Source organism: Chiloscyllium plagiosum, unplaced genomic scaffold (assembly GCF_037043375.1).
Source record: "Chiloscyllium plagiosum isolate Xiang-an unplaced genomic scaffold, Cpla_swu_hap1 HiC_scaffold_27, whole genome shotgun sequence".
NCBI lineage: Eukaryota > Metazoa > Chordata > Chondrichthyes > Orectolobiformes > Hemiscylliidae > Chiloscyllium > Chiloscyllium plagiosum.
In genome coordinates this window covers 93,417,089-93,444,063 of record NW_028270165.1, presented here as the reverse complement: position 1 = coordinate 93,444,063, position 26,975 = coordinate 93,417,089, and the positions used below count along the sequence as shown (strand labels likewise).

General features: G+C 45.3%; 4 protein-coding genes across 7 annotated transcripts in view; 2 read left to right on the top strand and 2 right to left on the bottom strand.

Moving 5' to 3' along the window:
- The window catches only part of LOC148145053 (uncharacterized), a 258,116-nt gene that overhangs the window by 17,902 nt on the left and 213,239 nt on the right, over positions 1-26,975 (bottom strand). The window contains exon 1 of one of the 3 annotated variants that reach the window (XM_087975594.1): positions 5,237-5,333. The exons of 1 other annotated variant lie outside the window; for it this stretch is intronic. The gene's annotated coding sequence lies outside the window, so the exon portion shown is untranslated. Of the gene's footprint in view, positions 1-401; positions 918-5,236; positions 5,334-26,975 lie in introns of those variants that run through there. One more of the 3 variants, XM_087975597.1, reaches the window with a different exon arrangement.
- Positions 1-26,975, bottom strand: part of LOC148145055 (uncharacterized) — a 222,097-nt gene that overhangs the window by 41,348 nt on the left and 153,774 nt on the right. The gene's annotated exons all lie outside the window — the stretch shown is intronic.
- LOC148145059 (uncharacterized) overlaps positions 1-26,975 on the top strand; it is a 114,082-nt gene that overhangs the window by 67,916 nt on the left and 19,191 nt on the right. The gene's annotated exons all lie outside the window — the stretch shown is intronic.
- Positions 16,237-25,997, top strand: LOC148145060 (uncharacterized). Of its 2 annotated transcripts, none has more exons than XR_015751693.1 (2): positions 16,237-16,918; positions 19,118-19,291. XR_015751693.1 is itself a non-coding variant. In XM_087975544.1 (2 exons), the coding sequence occupies exon 2, from the start codon at positions 23,734-23,736 to the stop codon at positions 25,120-25,122; it is 1,389 nt and encodes a 462-aa protein (XP_087831670.1). In that variant the 5' UTR covers positions 16,244-16,918; positions 23,343-23,733; the 3' UTR covers positions 25,123-25,997. The 2 variants fall into 2 exon arrangements, 1 of the variants encoding a protein (XP_087831670.1); XM_087975544.1 differs by lacking the exon at positions 19,118-19,291 and adding an exon at positions 23,343-25,997 and having other exon boundaries at positions 16,244-16,918.

The window sequence follows — 26,975 nt, the reverse complement described above, 5'->3', positions numbered from 1 at the left end:
GACCTGCTCACTCTCAGCGGTATCCCAGTGTTGTGAAAGATATTAACTTTCAGGTGGAATTATCCAAAATGCAGAGAGAAGTCAGTCTTGACGTTTTTGCTTTTCTGCCCCTGTAAGATCCTGAATCAGCACCTTCAGGAGAATTAGCTAGAGCGGAGTGAGAACAGAGGGGGAGAGAGAGTGGGATGGTGCTTTCAATTTTGTGGAATAACAGAACACAAGAATATTCCATAGAAAGTAGAATTGCTTGTTCAGAATTTCTACCCTGCACTGACAGTGATGAGCTTTGTAATCTCTCTTTACGGAGTATTTGAAGATCTGAAGACAGAAGTTTCAAAATCAACAGATGAAGGCCTTATGCCTGAAATGTTGACTCTCCTGCTCCTCTGATGCTGCCTGACCTGCTGTGCTTTTCCAGCGCCGCACTTTTCGACTTTGACTCTCCAGCGTCTGCAGTCCTTATTTTGACGTCAATGCCCGACAGTCACTCAATCCATCGGGACCACAACAATTTTCAACTATGAGTCTGTGAGAAGGAACAAAGCTTTTTGATTCCTGTTTGAGTAGATTTTCAGCATCAGTGGGACTGGATGAGAGACCCTACTGTTGCAGCGCACTGAGTGTGGAGCCTGAAACAGTTATATGGCCTGGGAAGGGGCTCCACACGCGTTTGTGTACATCTGAAGCTTCAGCCATGGAGAAACCCGTGGAATCCCGCTCCGTGGAGAAACCGTGGATGTGTGGCAACTGTGGGAAAGGCTTCCGTTTCCCATCTGCCTCGGGCGGATTCCTCGGGTTGGGATTTTTGCAAATGGTGCAGGGACTGCTTTCGGCTTGGCCCCACCCCATTACCCAGACACCTTACCCCACCCCCTCGTTCCATTGTTGATGTCACTGCGCAGAACTGGTCTTGTGAGGTTCAGAGTGAAACCCCCTGCCTCTGGGCAACTCTTTATCCTGTGGGGGGGAGTAAATGAACTTTTGTATCTCTTTTCCCCAGGTTTGGGGGTAGGGGGGAGTCCAGAACTAGAGGGCATAGATTTAGGGTGGTGGGGGGGGTGGAAGATTTGTGAGGGACCTAAGGGGCAACCTTTTCACGTAGAGGGTGGTGCGTTTATGGAATGAGCTACCAGAGGAAGTGGTGAAGGCCGATATAATTACAGCATTTAAAAGGCATCTGGATGGGGATATGAATAGGAAGGGTTTAGAGGGACATTGGCCAAATTCTGGCAAATGGGTCACTAGGTTAAGTTAGAATATCTGGTCAGCGTGGACTGAAGGGCTTGTTTCCATGCTGTACAACGCTATGACTCTATTTCTACATAGTCAGAACCAATATCACAAGACTAGGAACAGGCCATTCACCCCTTCCAACCTGTCCTGAGCTGTGGTTAAACTGCATATAATTCAGTGCAAGTTTCAGAAAGGTTTCAAAGGCTCTTAAAAAATTTAACATGCTTTCAGACTTCAGCTATGTTTCTGAATATATCAATTTAGGTATTCTTAATTGTAAAGATACGCGTATCTAGTGAACACAGCCCACACCTCCTGGTGCTGCCAGGAAACTTTACAATGGCGATGAAACGATGTAGTACCTGCACTCACAAAAAATTTACAATTTCTAACGATACTAGCTACTCATTCACTGCTCCATCTGATACACGACATTGGGAACTCAGTACAGGAGGCTGCAAAAAATGAGCAGCTTTAAAACAAAAACCTCTTGGAGCTCAAATCTTTCAATGAGAGCCTGAGTCTTGCAGTAAGTAAGTTCAGGTAACCTTTATTGTGACCCAACTTTGTTACAGCTTCAGATTCCACCCCCGCACCCCCCTCACCAAAAAGAGGTAGAAAAAGTTGATGTTTTTTTTAAATAAGCAGCTCAAGGCCAAAGCGCTCACACTGCCACCCCCTCCACCTCTCTTCCTCTACTATTGGTCAGCACCGAGTTGTCCCTTTGTAATTGGTTCCTTGCTACAGCTGTAACTCAAAGGAAATACTGCCTCACTCACCAATTTCAACCCATACCTTGATGCCAAGTAAGTTTCTCTCCACGCATTTGCCAGTGGAGGGGTGGGGGGGGGCGGTGGAGGGGGGCGGTGATGGTGGTGTGGCAGGGCACAGTCAACCAGACTGTTGTGGGTCTGGAGTCACGTGTAGGCCACACCGGGTAAAAGGAGATAGCTGGAAGGACTGAGTGAATCCTCTCCCACCACGACAGTTTCCTTCCCTAAAAAGGGCGTGAGTGAATCTGATGGGGGTTTCACCACCTCCAACCCCCGAAAATGGTTTCACCGTTAGATTCTGAAAGCTGAAGGGCCTTTCCCCAGTGTGGAGCCGCTGGTGCCTGAGCAGGTTCGAGGAATTCCTGAAGGCTTTCCCACACTCGGGGCAGTTGGGAAGAGTGTCAATTCAGGGTGAACCTGCAATGCAGCTTCTTGAAGAAGACCCAGACACAAAATGGTTAACGTCCCCGGGAAGCGGGGGAGCAAAGTGAGACATCAAGGTATTAACATAGACACCAGAGAGAAACTGAACGTAAAAATGTGGCAAATGTTTGTGGAAAGCCAGAGTCACAGATATACAGCATAGAAACAGACACTTGGATCAAACTCTGATGCTGACCAGATATCCGAAATTAATCTAGTCCCATTTGCCAGCACTTGGCCCATATCCCTCTGAGCCCTGCTCCGGACGGCGGCCGTCTGGTCCGCAGTGCGCCTGCGCAGTTTGCAAAACATCTTCCCTTCCGAGAAGCTCCATCGTGTGGAAGCAGGCCAATCGGCCCAGGGAGTCCACACCGACCCTCCAAAGGGTAACCCACCCACACTCATTCCCCAATCCCTATGGCTCTGCATTTAACCCTTACTAATGCACCTAACCTGCACATCCTATGGCTAATCCACCCTAACCTAGACAGATGCCAGCCAGACATCCTAAATTAACGTAGTTCCATTTGCCAGCATTTGGCCTATATCCCTCTAAACCCTTGCTATTCATATAGGCAGATGCCTTTTATATTGTGTCATTATGCCAGCCTCCACGACTTCCTCTGGCAGCAGGTTCCATACATCCACCACCCTCTGCGTGAAAAAGTTTCTACTCACTTCCCAATTCCCCATTCACCTTAAACCGATGTTCTTCTCGTTCTGGACTCCCCTATCCTGGGGAAAAGACCTTGCCCTGATCCATGCCCCTTATATATTTTTATAAGGTCACCCCTCAACCTCTGATGCTCCAGGGAAAATATCCCTGGCCTATCAGCCTCTCCCTGAACATCAAAACGTTCCAACTCTGCCAACAAGCCTTATAAAAGTTTTTCCACCCCTTTCAAAGTTTCACAACATCTTTCCTATTGCAGGGAGACCAGAACTGAATGCAGTATTCCAAAAGTGGCCTAACCACGTGTCCTGCACCACAGCAACAGGACTTCCCAAATCCTGTACTCAATGCTCTGACCAATAAAGGAAAACATACCAAGGTCTCTTTGTTCTGCAACACTCCCCTTAACTGTGTAAGTCTTGCCTGGATTGCTTGACCAAAATGCAAACCTCACATTTCTCTAAATTAAAGTCCACCTGCCACTCTTTGGCCGATCAGCCCATCCGATCAGTTCTGATTTATCGCTTTTTCCTCCCTTATTCCAGAGAAGCTGAAAATCTCCATCCCACACACTCTCCCTCCATTCTCAGTTTGCTGAACCTAATCCCTGCTCTACCTCATCCTGAAGGGTCTGGTTCATGCTGATTAACAGGCCTACACTCACCGTGGGGGTTGGGATCTAATTGAAACATGCATAATACTGAACGACCTGGACATTGGAAAGATGTTTCAATTGGTAAGAGAGACTAGGACCAGAGTGCCTTTTAGAATGGAGAAAAGAAAAAACTTCAGCCAGAGAGTGGTAAATCTATGGAATTCCTTGACACAGAAGGCTGTGGAGGCCAGGTCACTGAGGATATTTAAAACTGAAATAGATAGGTTCTTGAGTATCAAGGGGATCGAGAGGTATTGGGAGAAAGCAGGTGAATGGGGTTGACAAACTGATCAGCCACAATTGAATGGTATGAGCAGACCTGATGTGGTGAATGGCCAAATGTCTGCTCCTGTCTTATAGTCTCTTACTGTCCTGGACATAGTGAGAGAGTTGGGAGCAGGAGTAGGTCAGTTGGTCTTTCGAGCCTGCACCAGCTTTGAACAGATCATAACTAGATAATAATCTACCTACATCTAGGTGGACAGGCTGGGATGTTTTCAGTGGAACACAGGAGGTTGAGATGCAACATTATAGAGAATTATAAAACCATAGATGAGGTAAATGGCAGGTGTCGTTTCAAGATTAGGAGCAAATTTTTAAGGTGCGAGGAGAAAGATTTTAAGATAGATATGAGGAGCACCTTTTTCCTTTGAGAGAGTGGTTTGTGTGTGGAATGAATGTCCAGAGGAAATGGTGGATGCAGGTACAGTAACAACGTTTATAAGATGTTTGGATAAGGACATGAATAGGAAAGGTTCGGAGGGATATGGGCCAAACACAGGCAGGTGGAACAAGTTTAGTTTGTGAACATAGTCAGCACGGACTAGTTGGGCTGAAGGGTCTGTTTCTGTGCTGTCTGACTCTGTAACTGTTCTATACTGGTCTTGAAACCATTTTCTTGCCTTCCCCCAGAAACATCCACCTCTTTGTTGTTCAAAAATCAGAGGAGTTCAGCCTTGAATATATTTAATGACACCCACCCCCCCCCCCGAACAGCAGGAAGGCATCCCCACTTCTGAACTCAATTCCTCTTGCTAATATAACACTTGCCTTGCTGATTGCTTGCTGCACTTGTCTCACAACAGGCAGTGACTGGTGTAGGAGGACGCTGAGGCCCCTTTGTACATCCACACGGCATTCCCGATGAAGGGCTCGGGCCCGAAACGTCGACTCTCCTGCTGCTTGGAAGCTGCCACACTTTTTGACTCTGATCTTCAACACCTGCAGTCCTCACTTTCCCCACATCCCAATATATCTCCATTTAAACAATGCACTTCCTTTCTGCTGTTTTTTCCCCCCACAGCAAAGGCTATAACTTCACACTGTGGGACTGTTTTTGCCAATTGAGACACTGATCTGGATCAACATTTCCTGAGTCTGCTCCTCCCTGGATTCACTGTCTTTACATTCAGTTGCTGCGAGTCAACAATCGAAGCCCACAATGAAATAAAGAAATGGAAAAGAGAGTGCGGTACTCACAATGTTAAACAGAGGAAGGAAGTTGTAGTCTGGAGTGAAGCTCAATCTTCTTTCAGAGAGAGAGGTGCAGCAGCTTCAGAAGCTCGTGGGACAACTTCCGCATTCAGACAATAGTGGATGTTCTCATTGGCAGGAGGACTACCCTACTTCCGGTCCTCCAAGGCTCCCCATTAGCTTCTAAAGAAGGTCACGCCCCGTTGCAGCGGACAGCTAGGAGCATGCGCCGTTCTTGCTGACACCGAGGAGCATGCGCTGTACACTCTGTGGCAACGCTGCGATTACTGACAAATTTAAGTGTCCAAATGCCAATAGGAGAAAAAGAAACGGTAGAGCCAATATTTATTTATTTAGGACTCGACATAACCAAACTTGCTCCTCGCTATTTTTGCTACTCACCTTGCCGACACCCCTCATGATTTTACAAATCTCAATAAGGTCACCCCTCAACCTCCTCCACTCCAGTGAATAAAGTCTCAGCCTCTCCTTATAACTCAAACCTGACAACATCCTGGTGCATCTTTACCGAACCTTCTCTAATAGTATTCTTCCTATAACAGGGCGACCAGAACTGTACTCAGTGTTCTAAAAGTGGCCTCACCAACATCCTGTATAATTTCAAAATGATGTCCCAACTCCAAGATTCAACTGTGTGGGTGGCACAGTGGTTAGCACTGCTGCCTCACAGCGCCAGAGACCCGGGTTCAATTCCCACCTCAGGCGACTGACTGTGTAGAGATTGCACGTTCTCCCCGTGTCTGCGTTGGTTTCCTCCGGGTGCTCCGGTTTCCTCCCACAGTCCAAAGATGTGCAGGTCAGGTGAATTGGCCATGCTAAATTGCCCGTAGTGTTAGGTAAGGGGTAAATGTAGGGGAATGGGTGGGTTGCACTTCGGCGGGGCGGTGTGGACTTGTTGGGCCGAAGGGCCTATTTCCACATTGTGAGTAATCTAATGAAGGTGTGAACAATGAAGGCAAGTGGGCTAATCAACTCTTAACAACTCTGTCTACCAGTGATGCAACTTTCAAAGAACTATGTACCTGAACCACACCATGTCTCTCTTCTACAACAGCACCCAGGGCCCCGCCAGTAACTGCTACAAGTCCATCCCCTTTTTATTAAAGCAAAGTGCAATTCCTCACTTTTATCTATACTCTCTCGTGTACACGCTCTCTCTCGGACACAGACACACACCACCCAACACGCACACAGGCTTATACTCCATCACACTCATACATTACCAGTTTTTGTTTTAAAGCTGCTCATTTCTGAGGGAAATACAAGATGGTGGCAACTAGCAAGTCTGAGTCGACAGTGCTCCTCCCAAGATTTGGGTAAAGTGGGTCACCCACCCCCACCACACTCACCAAATCATTGATAATAGTTGTTTAATTTAATTAGTTGTTTAATATTAAACTTAAACAATCTAATCTTTAGTTAAAATGACTAAAGGGAAGGGAGCCCGCAGCTCACAACAAGCAGGACCCCCTCCCCCACTCTCTCCAGCTGCAGCAGAGGCGTCCACAGCCGCCCCGGGGGACTTACCTACAGGGGCAAGCCTTGTGGAGATGATCTCCAAGATGGACGCGAAGATCGGCACGTTTAGCGAGGATTCCCGAAGTCGATGGGACTCACTCTCGGCCACACTGCAAAAGCACGACCAAGACATGAAAGAAATCGAGCGCCGAGTTGGAGGGGCAGAGCTGAAGGTCGTCAAAAAAATATTTGTTTGCTGGGCCTACCCGAACGGGAAGAAGAAGGCCAGCTTACAGTATTCCTGGAGCAGTGGCTGCCACAGCTTTTAAATCTGGAAGCTGGATCAGGCCAGGCAAGGGTGGAAAAGACCCCCAAGCTATGATCTATAAAGGATCCAAGATCATGTTATTCCAGGACTTTTCCCCGGCTCTGGTTCGAAAGAGGAAGGCATTCGACGAGGCGAAGAAGCGTTTAAGGGACTTAAATATTCAGTACTCCTTACGCTACCCAGCGACGTTACACTTTAACCATGAACAATCCGTATATAACTTTGGATCGCCAGAAAAGGCTAAGGAATTCTTAGACTCTCTTAGATAAACTGTAAGGCATAATGGATGTTGGTTTGCCTTTCACCCCACTTTGTTTTGTATCCCCCCTTTTTTTTCCTCTGACTTTACTTTACTGTTTAATATTATCATGCGGGGTAGGGAGAGGGATTTGATTTTCTCCCCCCCCCCCCCCCTTGGGGTTGTTTTCTTTTATTATTTTATGTATATATGAGGGGTGTGTGTGTGTGTGTATGTGTATATGTATATATAAAAAAGCTGGGGTATATATTAAAAAAAAAGCTGGGGGGTTTGGTTGGTGTTGGTGGGGAGAGGTGGCTACCTTATTCAAATTTACCTCTGTCTCTAGGAGCGAGGTTGCTTTCCCTTGTTATTTTGTATTATATTTAATTATTATTTGTTGATGTGGTAATTTTATAGTTATATATTTATATATGGTATTAACATTACCAAATATATCCAGGTGTTGGTGTGGGTGGGGTAGGGTGCTCACTGTTAACTCTAGCTTTGTATTATATTTGAATTCTCATTTTATTGAGGAGCATCTGGGTCAAGGGTGGGGCATTGGTTGGGAGAGGATATGATGGACTTTTGGCGAGGAAGTGACACCCTCTGGGAACAAGGGGAAAATCTCCACTTAGATACGTTTTTTTTTAGAAATGGTTTTTTATTGTATTGTTGTGGGCGTATTAGAGAGGCGTTATTTTTGTAAATTTTATATGCTCTACGCTCGGGATGTTCTGGATAGGGTTCCCCCTCCCGAGGGATCTCGGATTGGCCCAGATGATTATGGTTGATCAGTCGGTTAAGTGGTGCACTTGGAATGTCAAGGAGAGTAATTCGACAGTCAAAAGGAAGAAAATATTATCAAATCTTAAGAAGGAAAGAGTTGATATAGCTCTCCTACAGGAGACACACCTGTCGGATAAAGAACACTTGAAATTACAACAGGGTGGATTTGATCAGGCCTTTTTTTCTTCTTTTAGCTCAAAAAGCAGGGGAGTTGTTATTCTTGTCCGAAAGAATTTCCCTTTCAAAATCCTAAAGCAGATAAAAGACGAAGCTGGACGATATATTTTGATTAAAGCCCTCATAAATGGAGAGGAATATGGGATTTTAAATTTGTACTGCCCTCCGGCACACCCCTTTAAATTTATAACGAAGCCTTTTCAAAATTGATGGCTTTTGGTGCCCGTCATATAATTATAGGGGGAGCCTTTAATTGTATTATGGATCCGGAAATAGATAGGATTCCCAAGAGTACTGGCGGAGTATCTCCCAGATCTAGACAACTGATGGATCCGAACAAAGAATTAGGATTAGTAGATGTATGCAGATGTCTTCATCCACAGGGCAGAGATTTTTCTTTTTACTCCAATCCACATAAATGTCATACCAGAATTGATATGTTTTTCGCCCACTCGATTTTTAAAAATTCCATATCATCCTGTAAAATAGGTAGTATAGCAATTTCCGATCACGCTGCTGTATATATGGAAACTAAGGCGAGGAACAATGGGACATCCCCTCGGCATTGGCATATGGACCCCTTCCTAATGAAAGATAGTAAATTTGTAAAGTACTTCTCTCAAGAATTTAAAACTTTTTTAGAAATTAATTCAGGTACAGCTCGCAACCCATCAATGATGTGGGAGACCATCAAAGCTTACACGCGAGGTTTGATCATCTCCTATTCAGCGACCCAGAAGAAATTGAAGGGAGAACAACAGCGTCTGCTTGAAGCTCGCTTAAAAGCAGCTGAAACAGCATACACTGATAGACCTTCTATTATTAAATTGCAAAGGATTTTGGCTCTTAGGACAGCTCTAAACACTACGCTTACTCAAACGGCTAAGAGGGAAATATTATTTGCAAAACAAAGGTTATTTGAATATGGCGACAAACCGGGTGGATACTTAGCATTTCTTGCAAAGGAAAAAAAAGGCCCCTCAGACTATTACGTCTATCAAGGAAAGTACGGGTATTTTAACTCATGATCATAAAAAGATTAATGCGATCTTTAGAGAATTTTATTCTGAGTTATATAAATCGCAGGATTATGAAGATAGGATGAGGAGGATGCAGTCATGTTTTAAAAATTTGACCTTTCCAGGCCTAACTCCGGAACAAGTATCGGTCCTAAATGCTCCTCTTACAGTCCAAGAAATACTTGGTGCAATTAGGCAAATTCAGAGTGGTAAGGCACCGGGCCCAGATGGTTTTCAAGCTGAATTCTATAAAGAATTTACAGAAATATTGGCTGGTCCACTTATGGACATGTATAACTATGCATATAATCAGGGCTGTCTCCCGCCTTCGCTGAAAGAGGCAAATATCTCTCTTATCCTTAAAAAAGGAAAGGATCCAGAAGATTGCACATCATATAGACCATTATCCTTGCTAAATGTAGATTTTAAAATCCTTTCTAAAACGTTAGCACTGAGACTAGAAAGGGTACTGCCACATATTACAAAGGAGGATCAGACGGGGGTTTATTAAGGGCCATAGATCATCCAATAATATTAGAAGGGTTTTGAATATGATTCAAGCCTGTCATCAGGGAAAGATACCAGGAGTAGTGGTTTCATTAGACCCGGAAAAGGCATTTGATAGGGTTGAATGGTCATATTTGTTTTACACATTGGAAAGGTTTGGCGTTGGTCAGGTGTTTACCAAATGGGTCTCAACATTGTATAGTGATCCCAAAGCAGTTGTGGTTACCAATGGATTAGGTTCGGATAGCTTCAGTGTGGGTAGGGGCTGTCGTCAGGGATGTCCCCTCGCGCCATTGTTATTTACACTAATAATTGAATCACTAGCAGAAGCTATACGAGCTGATCCTAATATAACGGCCCCAAGGATTGGTACAGGTAAACATAAAATTACCCTTTATGCAGATGATGTTCTTCTATTCCTCAGTAATCCTCTGATGTCCGTACCTCGCCTAATCCAAGTTATTAATACATTTAGCGCATTCTCAGGCTACAAAATTAATTTTTCAAAATCGGAGGCTATGCCAGTGGGTGGCCTTGCTATGACACCCCACTTAGTGGACGGATCCCTTTTTCCCTTCCCTTGGTCCCTGGAGGGCTTCTTATATTTAGGCATTTTTATTACTCCAGTATTTGGTCAGTTGTATAAGGCTAATTTTGTGCATTTACTGGAAGGGATAAGGCAGGACCTCCAGCGATGGGGAGTCCTTCCAATTTCCTGGTTGGGTAGAATAGCATTAATCAAAATGAATGTCCTGCCCCGTCTCCTATATCCTATGAGAATGCTTCCGGTGATGCTGCCGAGGACGGCTCTATGTAAATTATATGGCTGGCTGGAATCATAGACGGCCCCTCATTAAGCTGAAGAAGCTACAGCTTCCACAGACAAGGGGAGGATTGGACTTCCCAGACTTTAGGAAATATCAGTTAAGTTCTCTATTAAGTTACATAGCTGATTGATTGTGGATCAGACAAGACCCAATCTGGTTGGACATCGAGGCCTCTCAAGTAAAATACCCACTTATTAACCTTTTATTTTCAGACAAGAGGAAAATCGTTACAGATCACTGTAAAAACCCTATAACACTAAACACAATTAAGGCTTGGAATATAATGCGGCAAAATGAGGGCAACTCACATAAAACATCCCCCTATGCACCGATAGTGGGAGCATGGGGATTCCAACCAGGGTTGACAGATGCCACTTTTAAACTCTGGAGATCCAGGGGTATCTCATGTTTAGGGGATCTATTTAAAGATGGGGTCCTGATGTCTTTTGAACAGCTGCGTCAGAAATTTGGATTACCTAATGGAGACCTCTTTCGATACTTTCAAATTCGAGATTATATACAGAAGAAGACTACGTTATTAGATAGTCTTTATAAATCAGATAGAGAATGTAGTGTCCTTCAACCAGTGGGGGTATCTTCCGCCAGTACTATTTATCATTTACTACATGATGAAGTATCGGGAGATATGGATAATCTGCTTAAAACATGGGATCAGGATTTGGGACTAGAAATCTCTATAGAAACATGGAATGATATTTGGGAAAATGCTAGAAGAATTACTATTTGTAACAGAAACCAGGCTATCCAGCTGAAGATACTTCATAGGGCCCATATAGCACCGGTTCGACTGGCAAAATTTAAGGCAAGAGCATCTCCAATGTGTCCTAAATGCAAAATAGAGGTGGGCACTCTTACACATTGCCTATGGACCTGTCATAAGATCCGTAGATATTGGACTAAAGTAGCAAGTACCCTGACAGAAATTTTAGGAACGGAAATTAAAGTGGACCCTGTATCTCTCCTTTTGGGCTTTTCGAACTTTCCCTCCCTGGACATGTACGGGAAGAGACTATTTTCTATTCTTTCTTTCTGTGCAAGGAAAAACTGGGTGGCTGAGGGCCCCCCTGGACGTTCAAATTGACACAGATTAATTATGGAATGTATTCCCCTTGACTTCCTCACAAATATAGTGCAGCGAAAGACCGAATTATTTTATAAAATATGGCAGCCCTTCTTGAGTTACATAAATACAGATATTTCGGCTATCCTAACAAGGGCTTTTATTTAATTGAGATTACAAACCTGGCTGGGCCGGGGCCCCTCGGGAGAGGAATCCCGCACGAATACGGGTTTTATTACATCTGATGTTAACACATTCCGAGCATGTAAGAGACTTAAATATACAATCTGGTTAGTTGTAGGTTAGATTAGTAGACAGTTGAGTTTTGTTTTTTTTCTGTTTCGGGTTTTTTATCTTTTCTTTCTTGTTAAACTTTGGCTATTGTATATCAATGTTTATATCTGAGAGTTTTGTTTATTTTTGTAAACTTGTAAAAATGTTAAATTTCTAATAAAAATATCGATATAAAAAAAGCTGCTCATTTCTTTCCTCCTACTGCACTAAGTTTAGAACACAGAACAATACAGCGCAGAACAGGCCCTTCGGCCCTTGATGTTGCGCCAACCTGTGAACTATTCTCAGCTCATTCCCTGACACTATCCCAATATCATCCATGCGCTTATCGAAGGATTGTTTAAATCTCCCTAATGTGGCCGAGTTGACTACCTTAGCAGGTAGGGCATTCCACACCCTTCCCACTCTCTGCATAAAGAACTTGCCTCTGACACCTGTCTTTAATCTATCACCCCTCAATTTGTAGTTATGCCCCTAATACAAGCTGACTTCACCATTCTAGGAAAAATTCTTTCACTGTCTACCCTATCTAATACTCTGATCATCTTATATGTCTCTATCAAATCCCCCCTTAGCCGCCTTCTTTCCAATGAGAACAGATCCAAGTCTCTCAGCCTTTCCTCATAAGACCCTCCCTCCAGACCAGGCAACATCCTGGTAAATCTCTTCTGCACCTTTTCCAATGCTTCCCACATCCTTCCTGAAATATGGGGACCAGAACTATACACAATATTCCAAGTGTGGCTGCACCAGCGTTTTGTATAGTTGCAGCATGATATTGCGGTTCCGGAACTCAATCCCTCTTCGAATGAAACCTAACACACCGTATGCCTTCTTAACAGCACTATCCACCTGAGTGGCAATTTTCAGGGATCTATGCACATGGACTCCAAGATCACTGCCTTCCTGTTATTCTTCCCAAAGTGAATCACCTCACATTTAGCTGCATTGAACTCCATTTGCCACCTCTCAGCCCAATTCTGCAGTTTATCCAAGTCCCCCTGCAACCTATAACATTCTTCCAAACTGTCCAGTACTCCACCGACTTTAGTGTCAGCTGCAAATTTACTAATCCATCCACCTATGCCTGTGTCTAAGTCATTTAAAAAATGACAAACCGCAGTAGTCTGAAAACTGATCCTTGTGGTACACCACTAGTAACCGGACTCCAGGCTGAATATTTTCCATAAACCACCACTTGCTGTCTTCTTTCAGAAAGCTAGTTTGTAATCCAAATTGCTAAATCACCCTCAATCCAATGCCTCTGCATTTTCTCCAATAGCCTACCATGTGGAATTTTATCAAAGGCTTTACTGAGGTCCATGTACACCACGTCAACTGCCCTACCCTCATCTCCATGCTTGGTCACCTTCTCAAAAAACTCAATGAGGTTTATGAGACACAATCTGCCCTTGATGAAACAGTGTTGACTATCTGAAATCAAATTGTTGCTTGCTAGATGATTATAAATCCTATCTCTAATATTCCTTTCCAAAAGCTTTCCTTCAACAGACGTAAGGCTCACTGGTCTATAATTACCTGGGTCATCTCTGCTGCATTTCTTGAACAAGGGCACAACATTTGCAATCCTCCACTCTGGTACTAAATCGGTAGACAATGACAACTCAAATATCAAAGCCAAAGGCTCTGCCCTCTCCTCGCTAGCTTCCCAGAGAATCCTTGGATAAATCCAATCCGCCCTAGGGCACTTGTCTCCTTTCACTCCTTTTCTAGAATAGATAACACCTGTGTGCAACTAACCTCAATCCTTTCGAGTCTCATATCTCGTACCTCATTCTTCTCCTCGACAATATTTTCCTTTTCCTGAGTGAAGACCGATGAGAGATATTCATTAACACCTCTCCAATCTCCACAGGGCCCACACTCAACTTCCCACTTCTGTCTTTGACTGACCCTATTCCTACCCTAATCATCCTTTTATTCCTCACATACCTATAGAAAGCTTTAGGGTTCTCCTTTATGTGTTAAAGACTGCTCATGTCCTCTCTTTGCTCTTAACTCTCTCTTTAAACCCTTCCGAGCTGATCTGTAACTCTCCATCGCCTCATCTGAACCATCTTGCCTCATCAACACATGAGCCTCCTTCTTCTTTGTAACAAGAGATGCAATTTCTGTTGTAAACCATGGTTCCCTTACCTTATCACTCCCTGCCTGACAGGGACATACCTATCAAGGGCACACTATATCTGTTCCTTAAACCAGCTCCACACTTCAATTGTTCCCATCCCCTGCATTTTGCTACCCTATTCAATGCATCCTAAGTCTTGACTAATTGCATTATAATTGCCCTTGCCCCATCGATAACTCTTAACCTGTGGCATGTTCCTATCCCTTTAAATTGCTATATGAAACCTAACTGAATTATCGTCACTCTCTCCAAAGTGTTCACCTTCCACTAAATCAAACATCTGGCCTGATTCATTACCAAGCACCAGATCCAGTGTGACCTCCCCTTTTGTCGGCCCTTCGACATACTGTGTCAGAAAGCCCCTCCTTGGTCAAATGAACACTAGGATTATGGTTTGCTTCAGCAAGGTTTCACACTTTAATTTGTAACGGCCGGGAAAAGATTTGTCCAGCAAGACAGATATTAAAAGATTCTGTGTTCCTTGGAGAAACTGCGTGATTAACTTGGAATAAAATATCAATTTTCATATGTTTCTTAAGAGACAGTACAGCCTTAATTACAGAGTAAATCCAATAAAATGTAATAAAATTACATAATGGACAACAGATTAACCCAATGATATTTCCTGGGAAATAATGTTGTTTCACATGCATTATCTCCTCATACCTGTGCTTCAAGGTTAGCTAGGATGGTCAGTAATGTCCTATCTAGCTTAATTAGATCCATACTATGAAGAAGGCATTGTTTGCTTAATCTGTGATTCAGTTAGCTCAGGAATGCAGAAATGCAGCTTTTAGCTATTTTAAACACAGTGTTAATTTGCAGCCTGAAAACATGTTTTATATTACTTTGTATTGAGATGCCATTTTGTGTTTAATAAAAGCTCCTGACAACAGCCTAAATCTAGGTATTAGATCCTCATCTGGTGTGGATCTACTCCGTCACTCAAAACAAAACTAGATTTACAATTTAAGGTCATACATGCTATTCTGCTCAATTAATCCAGTTGATTTTTTTTGTTTAAAAATGTGAAAATTTCATGAACAGTTCTTCCAGTTAATCACTGAATATTCAAATTTCTCTTCAAAATTAAAGATCATAACAAAACTGGGTGTCATTGTGGGATTTTGAATCTGGAGGGTGTGCTTGTGAAGCTTGAATGAACAATATTTCAAAGTGAATGTTATCGTGTTCAGTACTAAGACTTTCTGGAGATGAAAAATTTGCCCTTGTGTATTTTGCAACACTTAACCAAGGTCAGTTCCATAGAATATGCAGTCAGGTTGATGTGAGAGTTAAGAGCTGGGGAAAAAACATCAGACATAATGGAGGCAGGAGCACAGCAATTAGAGTTAGAAAGTTAGCCAAAAGTATAAAAACAGGAAGGAAAGTTTTGTCACTTTGTTAACTTTTTAAAGAAAAGCTGTGTTGGTTCTGTAAAAAATGAGTCTGGGGATTCAATAACGGAGGATAAAGAGATGGCAGATGAATTGAAAAGAGCTTGAATCTGTCTTCAGCAGCGAGGATACAAGTAACAGGTTAGAACTAGCTGGAAATCAGGAAATGAAAGGGAAGGAGGAACTGAAGACAATTACAATTACCAGGGAGGAAGTACTGAGTAAACTGTTGGAACTACAAGCTCACAAGTCCCAGGGGTCCAAAGGATTTCATTCTAGACCCTTAAATAAAAATTAGCTAGTGATATTGTTAATGCATTGGTTTTAATTTTCCAAACCTTATTAGTTTCAGGGGAGGTTTCTGTAGATTGGAAAACTCCCTTCTTCAAAAAGGTAGACCGAGAACAGGAAACTGCAGATCATTTACCTTAACATATGTCATAGGGAAAATGTTCAAAGCTATGATTAAAGATGTGATGACAGGGCACTTGTACGGTTTCAAGGTAATCAGGCAGCGTGAATGTGTTTTTGTCAATGGAAATAATGTTGTAATAATGTTTTGAAGAATGTCTCTCCCAACTGCGACTGAGTTGATAAATCTCATGTACCGACAGGGAATGGAATCCGTTAGCACAGTCCCCGCGTTTCCACGACTTCTCTTCGTTCTGGTGTCCTTTTGGCTCCCGGATTCTGATGAACAATTGAAACTGTGATCACACTCAGGAAATGTGTGCAGTTACTCCCTGCTGCGAGTACTATAATGTTACTTCAGTCTGTGTAACTGGTTACAGCTCCATCCCATAGACAGCTCACTGGGGCACACTCTCTCTCGACAAGGGCAAAAGACATACAAAAGTGGAGTAACCAGACAAAATGCAGAAGCAATAAAATCTCGAACCACAGGGGAAAAAAATCTGTCAATAACAGCAGCAGCCTCAAAGAGCATACTGCGCATGTTTGCCGGTGTCAGCAATGCAGTGCGCATGCTCGCTGGTGTCAGCAAAAAAATAGTGCGCATGCGAATCGCTATTGGCAAAAGAGGCGCGGGACCTTCTTTTGATTGACCAATAGGAAGCACAGGAGGACCGGAAGGACATTTGTCCTCCTGCCAATGAGAGGCACCCCATTGTCTGAATGCAGAAGTTGGACCATGAGGTTCTGAAGCTACTGCTGCTCGTGTCTGAATGAACATTGAGCTTCATCCCAGACTGCACATTCCTTCCTCTGTCCATTATCTATGAGTACCGCACTCTCTTCTCTTGCCACCTTTTCCATGTATTTTTTTCATTCTGGGATTCAGTTGTTGACTTGCAGCAACTAAAAGGAAAGAGTGAGTCGGGATGCGGACAGACTCTGGAAACGTTGCGCCAGGTCTGTGTCTCAATTGGCAAAATACACAGGTAGGTGGCTGGAAGAACACAGCAAGCCAGGCAGTATCAGGAGGTGGAGAAGTCAACGTTTCAGGTGTAATCCTTCTTCAGTACTGGGGATGGGTTTAGGGGGCGATGCAGATAAAGGGCTGGTTGGTGAAGTGGGGATAGATGTAGGAGAAAGTGAGGTCTGCAGATGCTGGAGACTGTGCTGAAAATGTGTTGCTGGAAAAGCGCAGCAGGTCAGGCAGCATCCAGGGAACAGGAGAATCGACACTTCGGGCATACGCCCTTCTTCAGGAGCATCCAGGATTCCTGAAGAAGGGCTTATGCCCGAAGCGTCGATTCTCCTGTTCCCTGGATGCTGCCTGACCTGCTGCGCTTTTCCAGCAACACATTTTCAGCTGGGGATAGATGTAGACCTAGGCAAAAGGGAGGACTGCAGATGCTGGAAACCAGAGTTTAGATCAGAGTGGTGCTGGAAAAGCACAGCAAGTCAGGTAGCATCCGAGAAGCTGGAAAATCGACGTTTCGGGCAAAAGCCCTTCATCAGGAATTTCCCTAGAGCAGGGGAGTCCAAAGCTAGAGGACATATGTTTGAGGTGAGAGGGGAATGATTTAAAAGAGACGTGAAGGATAACTTTTTCACATAGACAGTTTTGCATGCATGGAACGAGCTGCCAGAGGAATTGGTGGAGGCTGGTACAATTATATTTAAAATGCATCTGGCTGGGTACATGGAACCGTGAGGGTCACATGCTGGCAAATGGGACTAGATTAATTTTGGATATCTGGTCATCATGGACAAGTTGGGCCAAAGGGTCTGTTTCCATGCTGTATGGCTCTTAATCGTCTTTGGTGAAAGCAGAAGTGTGGTTGTGAAGACTAGGCTTTCAGAGCAGCTTTCGAAGATGTTTTGCCCTTACTGGGAGCAGAAGAATACAATGAAATCTTGCATTTGTGAGATAGCAACTGAGTAAAGGGAGTACATCTGCGATTTTGGTGAAAAATGGGAATTCATTGCACTATGGGGATGAAGCCCTACCCTATCCAGTTATTTCAGCTGGTGGATGAGACTCGGCAGTTCACGCAGGCAGTCAATCCAGTAATATTTTGTAAGTTCCACTTTGGAAATACAACCAGTCTGATTCAAGATTGGGATACAGACAGACTCTGACCTCACACCTTTAATGCATTGTCTAAGCTGAGATGACACCTTTTGTTATAAAACCTTAAGTTATCTCAAGAAAGTGTCTTACAGGAAGTTCTGGGATTTACATATTAATGATACCTGCAACCCATTCTGAAATATGAAAGGCTTAACAATCCAGGTTTGTTCAATATATCATTTCAGTGGCAGGACACCATAATGTTTTTCTATAAATTCTGTGCCTTATGATGTTATTCTCCACAACCATCTGATGAAGGAGCAGCACTCCAAATGCTAGTCCTTCCAAATAAACCTGTTGGACGATAACCTGGGTGTGTGTGATTAATTTTTTTTAAACTTTGTACAGGGTTAGGGTGGATTGACCATGCTAAAGTGCTCACTGTGTCCAGGGAGGTGCAGGTTTGTGTGACTTGGCTGTGCTAAATTACACATAGTGTCCAGGAATGGATTGGTCATGCTAAATTACCTGTAGTGCCCAGGAATGTGCAGGTTAGGGTTAATTGGCCAGGCTAACTTATCCAGAGTGAAGAGGGGCCTTTTGGTTCGCGATTGATCTAAAGAATCAATGGAAAGTGGTCTGTACAAAGCAAGGTTATCCGTTTAATAAGGCATCTTGACACAATTCTGTCCAGCAACACAGCGGTTAAAGCTTCAAAAATTACACATTATTTATTTAAGTTTTTTTAAGAGACAGTACAGCCTTAATTACAAGAAAATACCAATCAAATGTAGTAAGGTGACATGATTTACAGCAGGTTAATCCAATGATATTTCCTGGGAAAGGGGTCTTAATTACGTATAGCATCGTGCCATGGTAGCAGCTGAAGGTTAGTTCAAATGGTCAATTAACATGTCAGTGTTCATTTTAAACAAACTCCATTGTCCTCTTATCTTTGGATTTTAGCTTAATTCTGCAAAACAGCAGGACAAGTTCACAGAGTTCAATCATTATTCTCAGCCATTTTGTTGTATTATTTGAAATTGAAAAGCCATTTTGTGGTTAGTAAAAATCTATATATACTTGTTGCATCTGACAATAACCTAAATTCAAATTTTAGATCCTCACCTGAAGCATCAGAGTCTGAGAGGTGACCTTCTAGACGTTTGTAAGAGGCATGGATATGGTGAATACCCAAGGTCTTTACCCCAGGGTAAGGGAGTCCAAAGCTCGAGGGCGAATGTTTGAGGTGAGAGGGGAATGATTTCAAAGGGACCTGAGGGGCAACTTCACGCAGAGAGTGGTGCATGTATGGAGCGAGCTGCCAGAGGGAGTAGTGGCGGCTGGTACAATTACAACATTTGAAAAGCATCTGGATGGGGATGTGAATACGAAGAGTTCAGAGGGATATGGGCGACATGCAGACAAGTGAGACGAGATGAGTTTTGGATATCTGAACAGATGAATTGGACCAAAGGGTCTGTTTCTGTGTTGTATGACACTAATCGTCTTTGGCGAAAGCAGAAGTGTGGTTGTGAAGACTGGACTTTCAGAGCAGCTTTCAAAGATGTTTTGTCCTTCCTGGGAGCAGAAGAAGATTAGATTATTTACAGTGTGGAAACAGGCCCTTCGGCCCAACAAGTCCACACCGACCCGCCGAAGCGCAACCCACCCATACCCCTACATTTACCCCTTTTAACGTAACACTACGGGCAATTTAGCATGGCCAATTCACCTGACCCGCACATCTTTGTGACTGTGGGAGGAAACCGGAGCACCCGGAGGAAACCCACGCAGACCCGGGGAGAATGTGCAAACTCCACACAGTCAGTCGCCTGAGTCAGGAATTGAACCCGGGTCTCTGGTGCTGTGAGGCAGCAGTGCTAACCACTGTGCCACCGTGGCGCCCAACAATGAAGTTACAATGAAATCTTGCATTTGTGAGACAGCGACTAAGTGAGTGAGTACATCCCAGATTTTGGTGGAAAGTGGAATTTCATTGCACTGTGGGGATGAAGCCATACCCTATGCAGTCATTTCTGCTGGTGGGTGAGACCAGACCTCAAGACTAGGGGGATTAGATTTAGGACAGAGATGAGGAGGAGAAAGTGAGGACTACTGCTTTTCCTGTGGTGCAGTGAATCTATGGAATTCTCTTCATTAAGTATATTCAAAATGGGTTTTTGCATGGTTGGGGAATTAAGGGTAGTTGGGGCAATGCTGCGAGGAGGAGCTGAGACGATGGATAGATCGGCCATGATCACAATGAAGAACGGGGCAGGCTAGATGGGCAAAATGGCTGACTCCTTTTATTACTGTGAAACTATTTCCCAGAGCTAACCCACCTAATCTGCACATCACTGGGCACTACGGGTAATTTAGCATAGCGAATCTACTCTAACCTGCACCTACCTGGACACCATGGGTAATTTAGCACAGCCAATCCAACCAAATCCGCACAACACTGAACACTGGGTAATTTAACATGGTCAATCCACCCGAACCTGGACAAAGTTAAACATCACACAACACCAGGTTATAGCCCAATGGGTTTATTTGGAAGTACTCGCTTTTGGAGCACTGCTCCTTCATCAGGTGGTTGTGGAGTACAAGATCATAAGGCACAGAATTTATGGAAGAAGATTATAGTGTCCTGTCACTGAAATGATATATTGAACAAATCTGGATTGTTACCTCTTTCATCTTTTACAGTGGGTTGCAACTATCATTCATATGTAAATCTCGATAACATAAGGTTTTATAACGAAAGGTAACAACATCTGGGCGGCATGATGGCTCAGTGGTTCTTAATTCTGCCTCACAGCACTTGGGACCCAGGTTCAATTCCAGCCACTGGCCACAGTCTGTGTTGAGTTTGCATATTCTCCCCATGTCTGCATGAGATTTCTCCAGGTGCTCCGGTTTCCTCCCACAATCCAAAAGTATGCAGGTTAGGTGAATTGGCCAAGCTTAAATTGCCCAGTGTGTTACATGCATTGGTCAGGGGCAAATATGGGGAATGGGGGCTGGTGGGTTACTCTTTGGAGGGTTGGGGAACCAAAACTTCAGCAGAGCTGAGAACAGACCAACATCTTACTCTGTGGGAACAGGGAGATCAACAGAGGACAGAGAAACCAGGACCTGAAATCCGACCTGACAGCGGATTACTGTGATCAGTGTTTTGATTTGCAATGCCAACCCTCTACCTTCACCTAGCTTCCCGTTTGACTACCCCCTCGATATTCAAGATCCAATCCTTGTCGTCCTGAAGCCATGTCTCTGTAAGGAGTCTCAGATCATAATGATTCTCTTCAATGTGTGCAGTCAATTCATTCACTTTTGTAACAGTGCAGCACACATGCAGACACACTGTTTTCGGTTTACATTTTAATGATCTTTGCAATCCAGTTTTAATTGCTGGGACATTTACTCTCCTTGTCTCCATCATTCTGTGATGTTCATTCCCCACATCACTACATTGCTCACTGGCCTTGATTGGGATTGGCCGTGCGAAATTACCCATAGTGCCCAGGGATGTGCAGGTTAGGTGTATTTGTCAGGGGAATGGGTCTGGGTGGGTTCCCCTTCAGAGGGTCGGTGTGGACTCGTTGGGCCGAGTGGCCTGCTCCCACACTGTGGGGATTCTCTGAAGCGAAGGGATGTTAGCAAATGGTGCAGGGCAGCGCAGGCGCAGTGCGTGCGCCCGGCTTGGCCCCGCCCATCCGCTCCTTTTGTGACGTCACAACGCGGAAGTGACACTGAATGAATGAAAACCCTTCCGTCTGGGCAAATCCTGGGGCGGGAAAATCTGTTCACTTGTAGCAACGGGAGTGAAACCAGGGAGGGAGCAGACCCTGTCAACTCAGGTATGGGAGTTAATTACCAGGTGAGGAGGACAGAGATTGGGAGGAGGAGATATCTTTTCTGTTTTCCTTTTCAAATGCACCCGATTTCCACAAGTAAATGCAACAGGTATAAGTGCAGCACATGCAGCTTCAAACCGGCTGTGCATCCTCTGTTCTTCCTCTGCCTTGGCTCCAGCACTTTTTTGGCTTTCTTTCCCTCCCCCCTCAGCTGCCCGGTGTTCATACCTCAATGTTTTCCCGGTTGTCTTTTGTGGGCTTTGAAAACTTTCCCAATCGTCTGGGTACAGGATTTGGGAGATTATGTTGTAGCTGTCCAGAACATTGGTTCGGCCACATTTGGAATATTGTGTGCAGTACTGGTCTCTCTGCTGTAGGAAGGATGTCATAGAGTCATGGATGTTGTGAAACTTGAAAGGGTTCAGAAAAGATTGGCAAGGATGTTGTCAGGGTTTGAGCTGAACAGGATGGGGCTGTTTTCCCTTGAGTACCAGAGGCTGAGGGGTGACCCTATAGATTTCTATAAAATCATGAGGGGCATGGATAGGATAAATAGACAAAGTGTTTCCCTGGAATGGGGGAGTCCAGAACTAGAGGGTAATAGGTTTAGGGTTGGGGGGAGATTTAAAAGGGCCCTAAGGGGCTACTCTTATATTCAGAGGGTGGTGCATGTAAGGAATGAGCTGCCAGAGGAAGTGGTGGCTGGTACAATTACAGCATTTAAAAGGCATCTCGCTGGGTATATGAATAGAAAGGGTTTAGAGGGATATGGGCCAAGGGTTTAGAGGGATATGCTGTCAAATGTGACTAATGATTTAGGATATCTGATTGGCATGGATGCGTTGGACCGAAGGGACTATTTCTGTGCTGTACATCTGGTAGACAATGGTCCTCAGAATTCTGTTCCCATTAGGCTCACCCTTAACCCTATTGCACATGATCTTGGCGACAGTATCACATTCTGAAATGAGAAAAGATCTATAAATGTGCAAGGGAATAGTTCCGTTCTGGGTGTGTACATGGAGTTGGATATAGTTACTGAAGTGTGTCAGTGTTAATGCCTTGATGTCTCATTTTGCTCCTACCTTCCCGGGGTCATTAACCATTTTGTATCTGGTCCTTCCTCAAGAAGCTGCATTGCAGGTTCACCCTGAATGGACACTTTTTTTTTGCTTCCCAAAATCAGACCTGCTCACTCTCAGCAGGATCCCAGTGTTGTGAAAGATATTAACTTTCAGGTGGAGGTATCCAAAATTCAGAGAGATGTCAGTCTTGATGTTTTTGCTTTTCTGCCCCTGTAAGGTCCTGAATCAGCACCTTCAGGGGAATTAGTTAGAGCGGAGTGAGAACAGAGGGGGAGAGAGAGTGGGATGGTGCTTTCAATTTTGTGAAACAACAAAAGAATATTCCACAGAAAGTAGAATTGCTTGTTCTGAATTTCTACCCTGCACTGATAATCCCTTTTGTAATCCCTTTTTGCAGAGTATTTGAAAATCTGAAGACTGAAGTTTCAAAATCAAAGAATGAAGGGCTTACGCCCGAAACATTGACTCTCCTGATCCCCGGATGCTGCCTGACCTGCTGTGCTTTTTGACTCACTGTCCAGCGTCTGCAGTCCTCACTTTGATGTCAATGTCTGACAGTCACTCAATCCAATGGGACCACAACGATTTTTGACTGTGATTTCTGTGAGAGGAATCAACGCTTTTTGGTTCCTGTTTGAGGACGTTTTCAGCATCAGTGGGACTGGACGAGAGACCCAATTGTGGCAGCACACTGTGTGTGGAGCCTGAAACAGTTATACGGCCTGGAAAGGGGATTTCACAGCAGGGAGGGGCTCCCCATGTGTTTGTGAGCAGCTGAAGCTGTGGCCATGGAGAAACCTGAGGAATCTCACCCCGTGGAGAAACCGTGGAAGTGTGGCGACTGTGGGAAAGGCTTCCGTGTCCCGTCTGCCCTGGAGACTCATCGGCGCAGTCACACCGGGGAGAGGCCATTCCCGTGCACCGACTGCGGGAAGGCCTTCAGACATTCCACCCACCTGCTGGCCCACCAGCGGGTCCACACGGTGGAGAGGCCCTTCAGCTGCCCAGATTGTGGGAAGGCCTTCAGACATTCCTCCACCCTGCTGAGACACCAGCGTGTCCACACCAGAGAGAGGCCCTTCAGCTGCCCAGATTGTGGGAAGGCCTTCAGACATTCCTCCACCTTGCTGACACACCAGCGTGTCCACACCGGGGAGAGGCCCTTCAGCTGCCCTGAGTGCGGGAAGGCCTTTACCCAGGTCTCCTCCCTGATGAGGCACCAGCGGGTCCACACGGGGGAGAAGCCCATTAGCTGCCCCGAGTGCGGGAAGGCCTTTACCGACATCTCCTCCCTGATGAGGCACCAGCAGACCCACACTGGGGAGAGGCCGTTCACCTGCTCTCAGTGCGGGAAGGGCTTCACCCGCTCCTCCAACCTGCGGAGCCACCAGCGGGTCCACACGGGGGAGAGGCCCTTCAGCTGCCCCAAGTGTGGGAAGGCCTTTACCCAGGTCTCCTCCCTGATGAGGCACCAGCGGGTCCACACTGGGGAAAGGCCCTTTAGCTGCCCAGAGTGCGGGAAGGCCTTTACCCACGTCTCCTCCCTGATGAGGCACCAGCGGGTCCACACCGGGGAAAGGCCCTTCAGCTGCCCTGAGTGTGGGAAGGCCTTCAGTGTTTCCTCCACCCTGCGGAGCCACCAGCGCGTCCACACGGGGGAGAGGCCCTTCAGCTGCCCCGAGTGTGGGAAGGCCTTTACCAACGTCTCCACACTGCAGAAGCACCAGCGTATCCACACGGGGGAGAGGCCCTTCAGCTGCCCCGAGTGTGGGAAGGCCTTTACCAACGTCTCCGCCCTGCAGAAGCACCAGCGTATCCACACGGGGGAGAAGCCCTTTAGCTGCCCCGAGTGCGGGAAGGCCTTTACCGACGTCTCCTCCCTGATGAGGCACCAGTGGACCCACACTGGGGAGAGGCCGTTCACCTGCTCTCAGTGCGGGAAGGGCTTCACCCGCTCCTCCAACCTGCGGAGCCACCAGCGGGTCCACACAGGGGAGATGCCCTTCAGCTGCCCCGAGTGTGGGAAGGCCTTCAGTGATTCCTCCTCCCTGCTGAAGCACCACTGGGTCCACACGGGGAAGAGGCCGTTCACCTGCTTTCAGTGCGGGGAGGGCTTCACCCGCTCCTCCCACCTGCTGACCCACCAGCGAGTTCACGTGCCATTGCAGGGGGATTGAAGGAATGATGGCCGAGTGCCAATATCGATTGGACCATCAACCCACTTCCAGGGATTCCCGGGTTCGAATCCCGCCACGACAGATGGCAGAATTGGTATTCGGTCAGAAATGTGGAGTTCGGAATCTAACGATGAGACCGTTTCAGGGAGGGGGTGGTGCGGGGGAGAAAGCCCCCATCTGATTCCCTCTCTCCCTTGTTAGGGAAGGGAACCGCCATTGTGGGAAAGGATTCACTCAGTCGTTCCAGCTGCATCCTTCACTCGGTCTGGCCTACACGTGATTCCAGACCCACAGCAGTCTGGAAGACTCTACACTGCCCCTTCCTGGCAAATGAGCGGGGAGAAACTTACTTGGAGACAGGGTATGGGTTGAAATTGCTGAGTGAGGCAATACTTCCTCCAGGGTATGGCTGTACCAAGGATCCAATTACAAAGGGACAACTTGGTGCTGGCCAAGAGTAAAGACAGTGAGGGGGGTGGGACAAGGGGACATGTGGTGTGTGCACTTTCACCTTGAGTTGTTCAAAAAGCAACTGCTTTTTCTCTGCCTTTTTGCTGGGGGGATCTGAAGCTGTAACAAAGTTGGGTTGCAATAAAGGTTACCCTGAACTTACCACCGGGCTCAGACTCTCATTGAAAGCTTTGAGCTCCAAGAGGTTTTTGTTTTAAAGCTGCTCATTTCTTTCAGCCTCCTGCACTAAGTTTAGAACATAGAACAAAGAACATAGAACAATACAGCGCAGAACAGGCCCTTCGGCCCTTGATGTTGCGCCGACCTGTGAACTATTCTCAGTTCGTTCCCCAACACTATCCCAAAATCAACCATGCGCTTATCTAAGGATTGTTTAAATCTCCCGAATGTGACTGAGTTGACTACCTTAGCAGGTAGGGCATTCCACGCCCTTATCATTCTCTGCATAAAGAACTTGCCTCTAACATCTGTCTTAAATCTATGCCCCCTGACATCAGCATCCTAGGAAAGAGTCTTTCACTGTATCCCCTATCTAATCCTCTGATCATCTTGTATGTCTCTATCAAATCCCATCTTAGCCTTCTTCTTTGCAATGAGAACAGATCCAAGTCTCTCAGCCTTTCCTCATAAGACCCTCCCTCCAGACCAGGCAACAACCTGGTAAATCTCCTTTGCTCCTTTTCCAATGCTTCCCACATCCTTCCTGAAATATGGGGACCAGAACTATACACAATATTCCAAGTGTGGCTGCACCAGCGTTTTGTATAGTTGCACCGTGATATTGCAGTTCCAGAAATCAATCCCTCTACGAATGAAACCTAACACACCGTGTGCCTTCTTAACAGCACTATCCACCTGCGTGGCAACTTTCAGGGATCTATGCACCTGGACTCCAAGATCACTGCCTTCCTGTTATTCTTCCCAAAGTGAATCACCTCACATTTAGCTGCATTGAACTCCATTTGCCACCTCTCAGCCCAATTCTGCAGTTTATCCAAGTCCCCCTGCAACCTATAACATTCTTCCAAACTGTCCAGTACTCCACCGACTTTAGTGTCAGCTGCAAATTTACTAATCCATCCACCTATGCCTGTGTCTAAGTCATTGATAAAAATGACAAACTGCGGTAGTCCCAAAACAGATCCTTGTGGCACACCACTAGTAACCGGACTCCAGGCTGAATATTTTCCATAAACCACCACTCGCTGCCTTCTTTCAGAAAGCCAAACTGCTAAATCACCCTCAATCCCATGCCTCTGCATTTTCTCCAACAGCCTACCATGTGGAACCTTTACTGAGGTCCATGTACACCATGTCAACTGCCCTACCCTCATCTCCATGCTTGGTCACCTTCTCAAAAAACCCAATGAGGTTTGTGAGAC

What these genes read in the sequence shown, in the direction of transcription:
- LOC148145060 (XM_087975544.1), top strand. Translation starts at nt 23,734, where the DNA reads ATGGAGAAACCTGAGGAATCTCACCCCGTGGAGAAACCGTGGAAGTGT.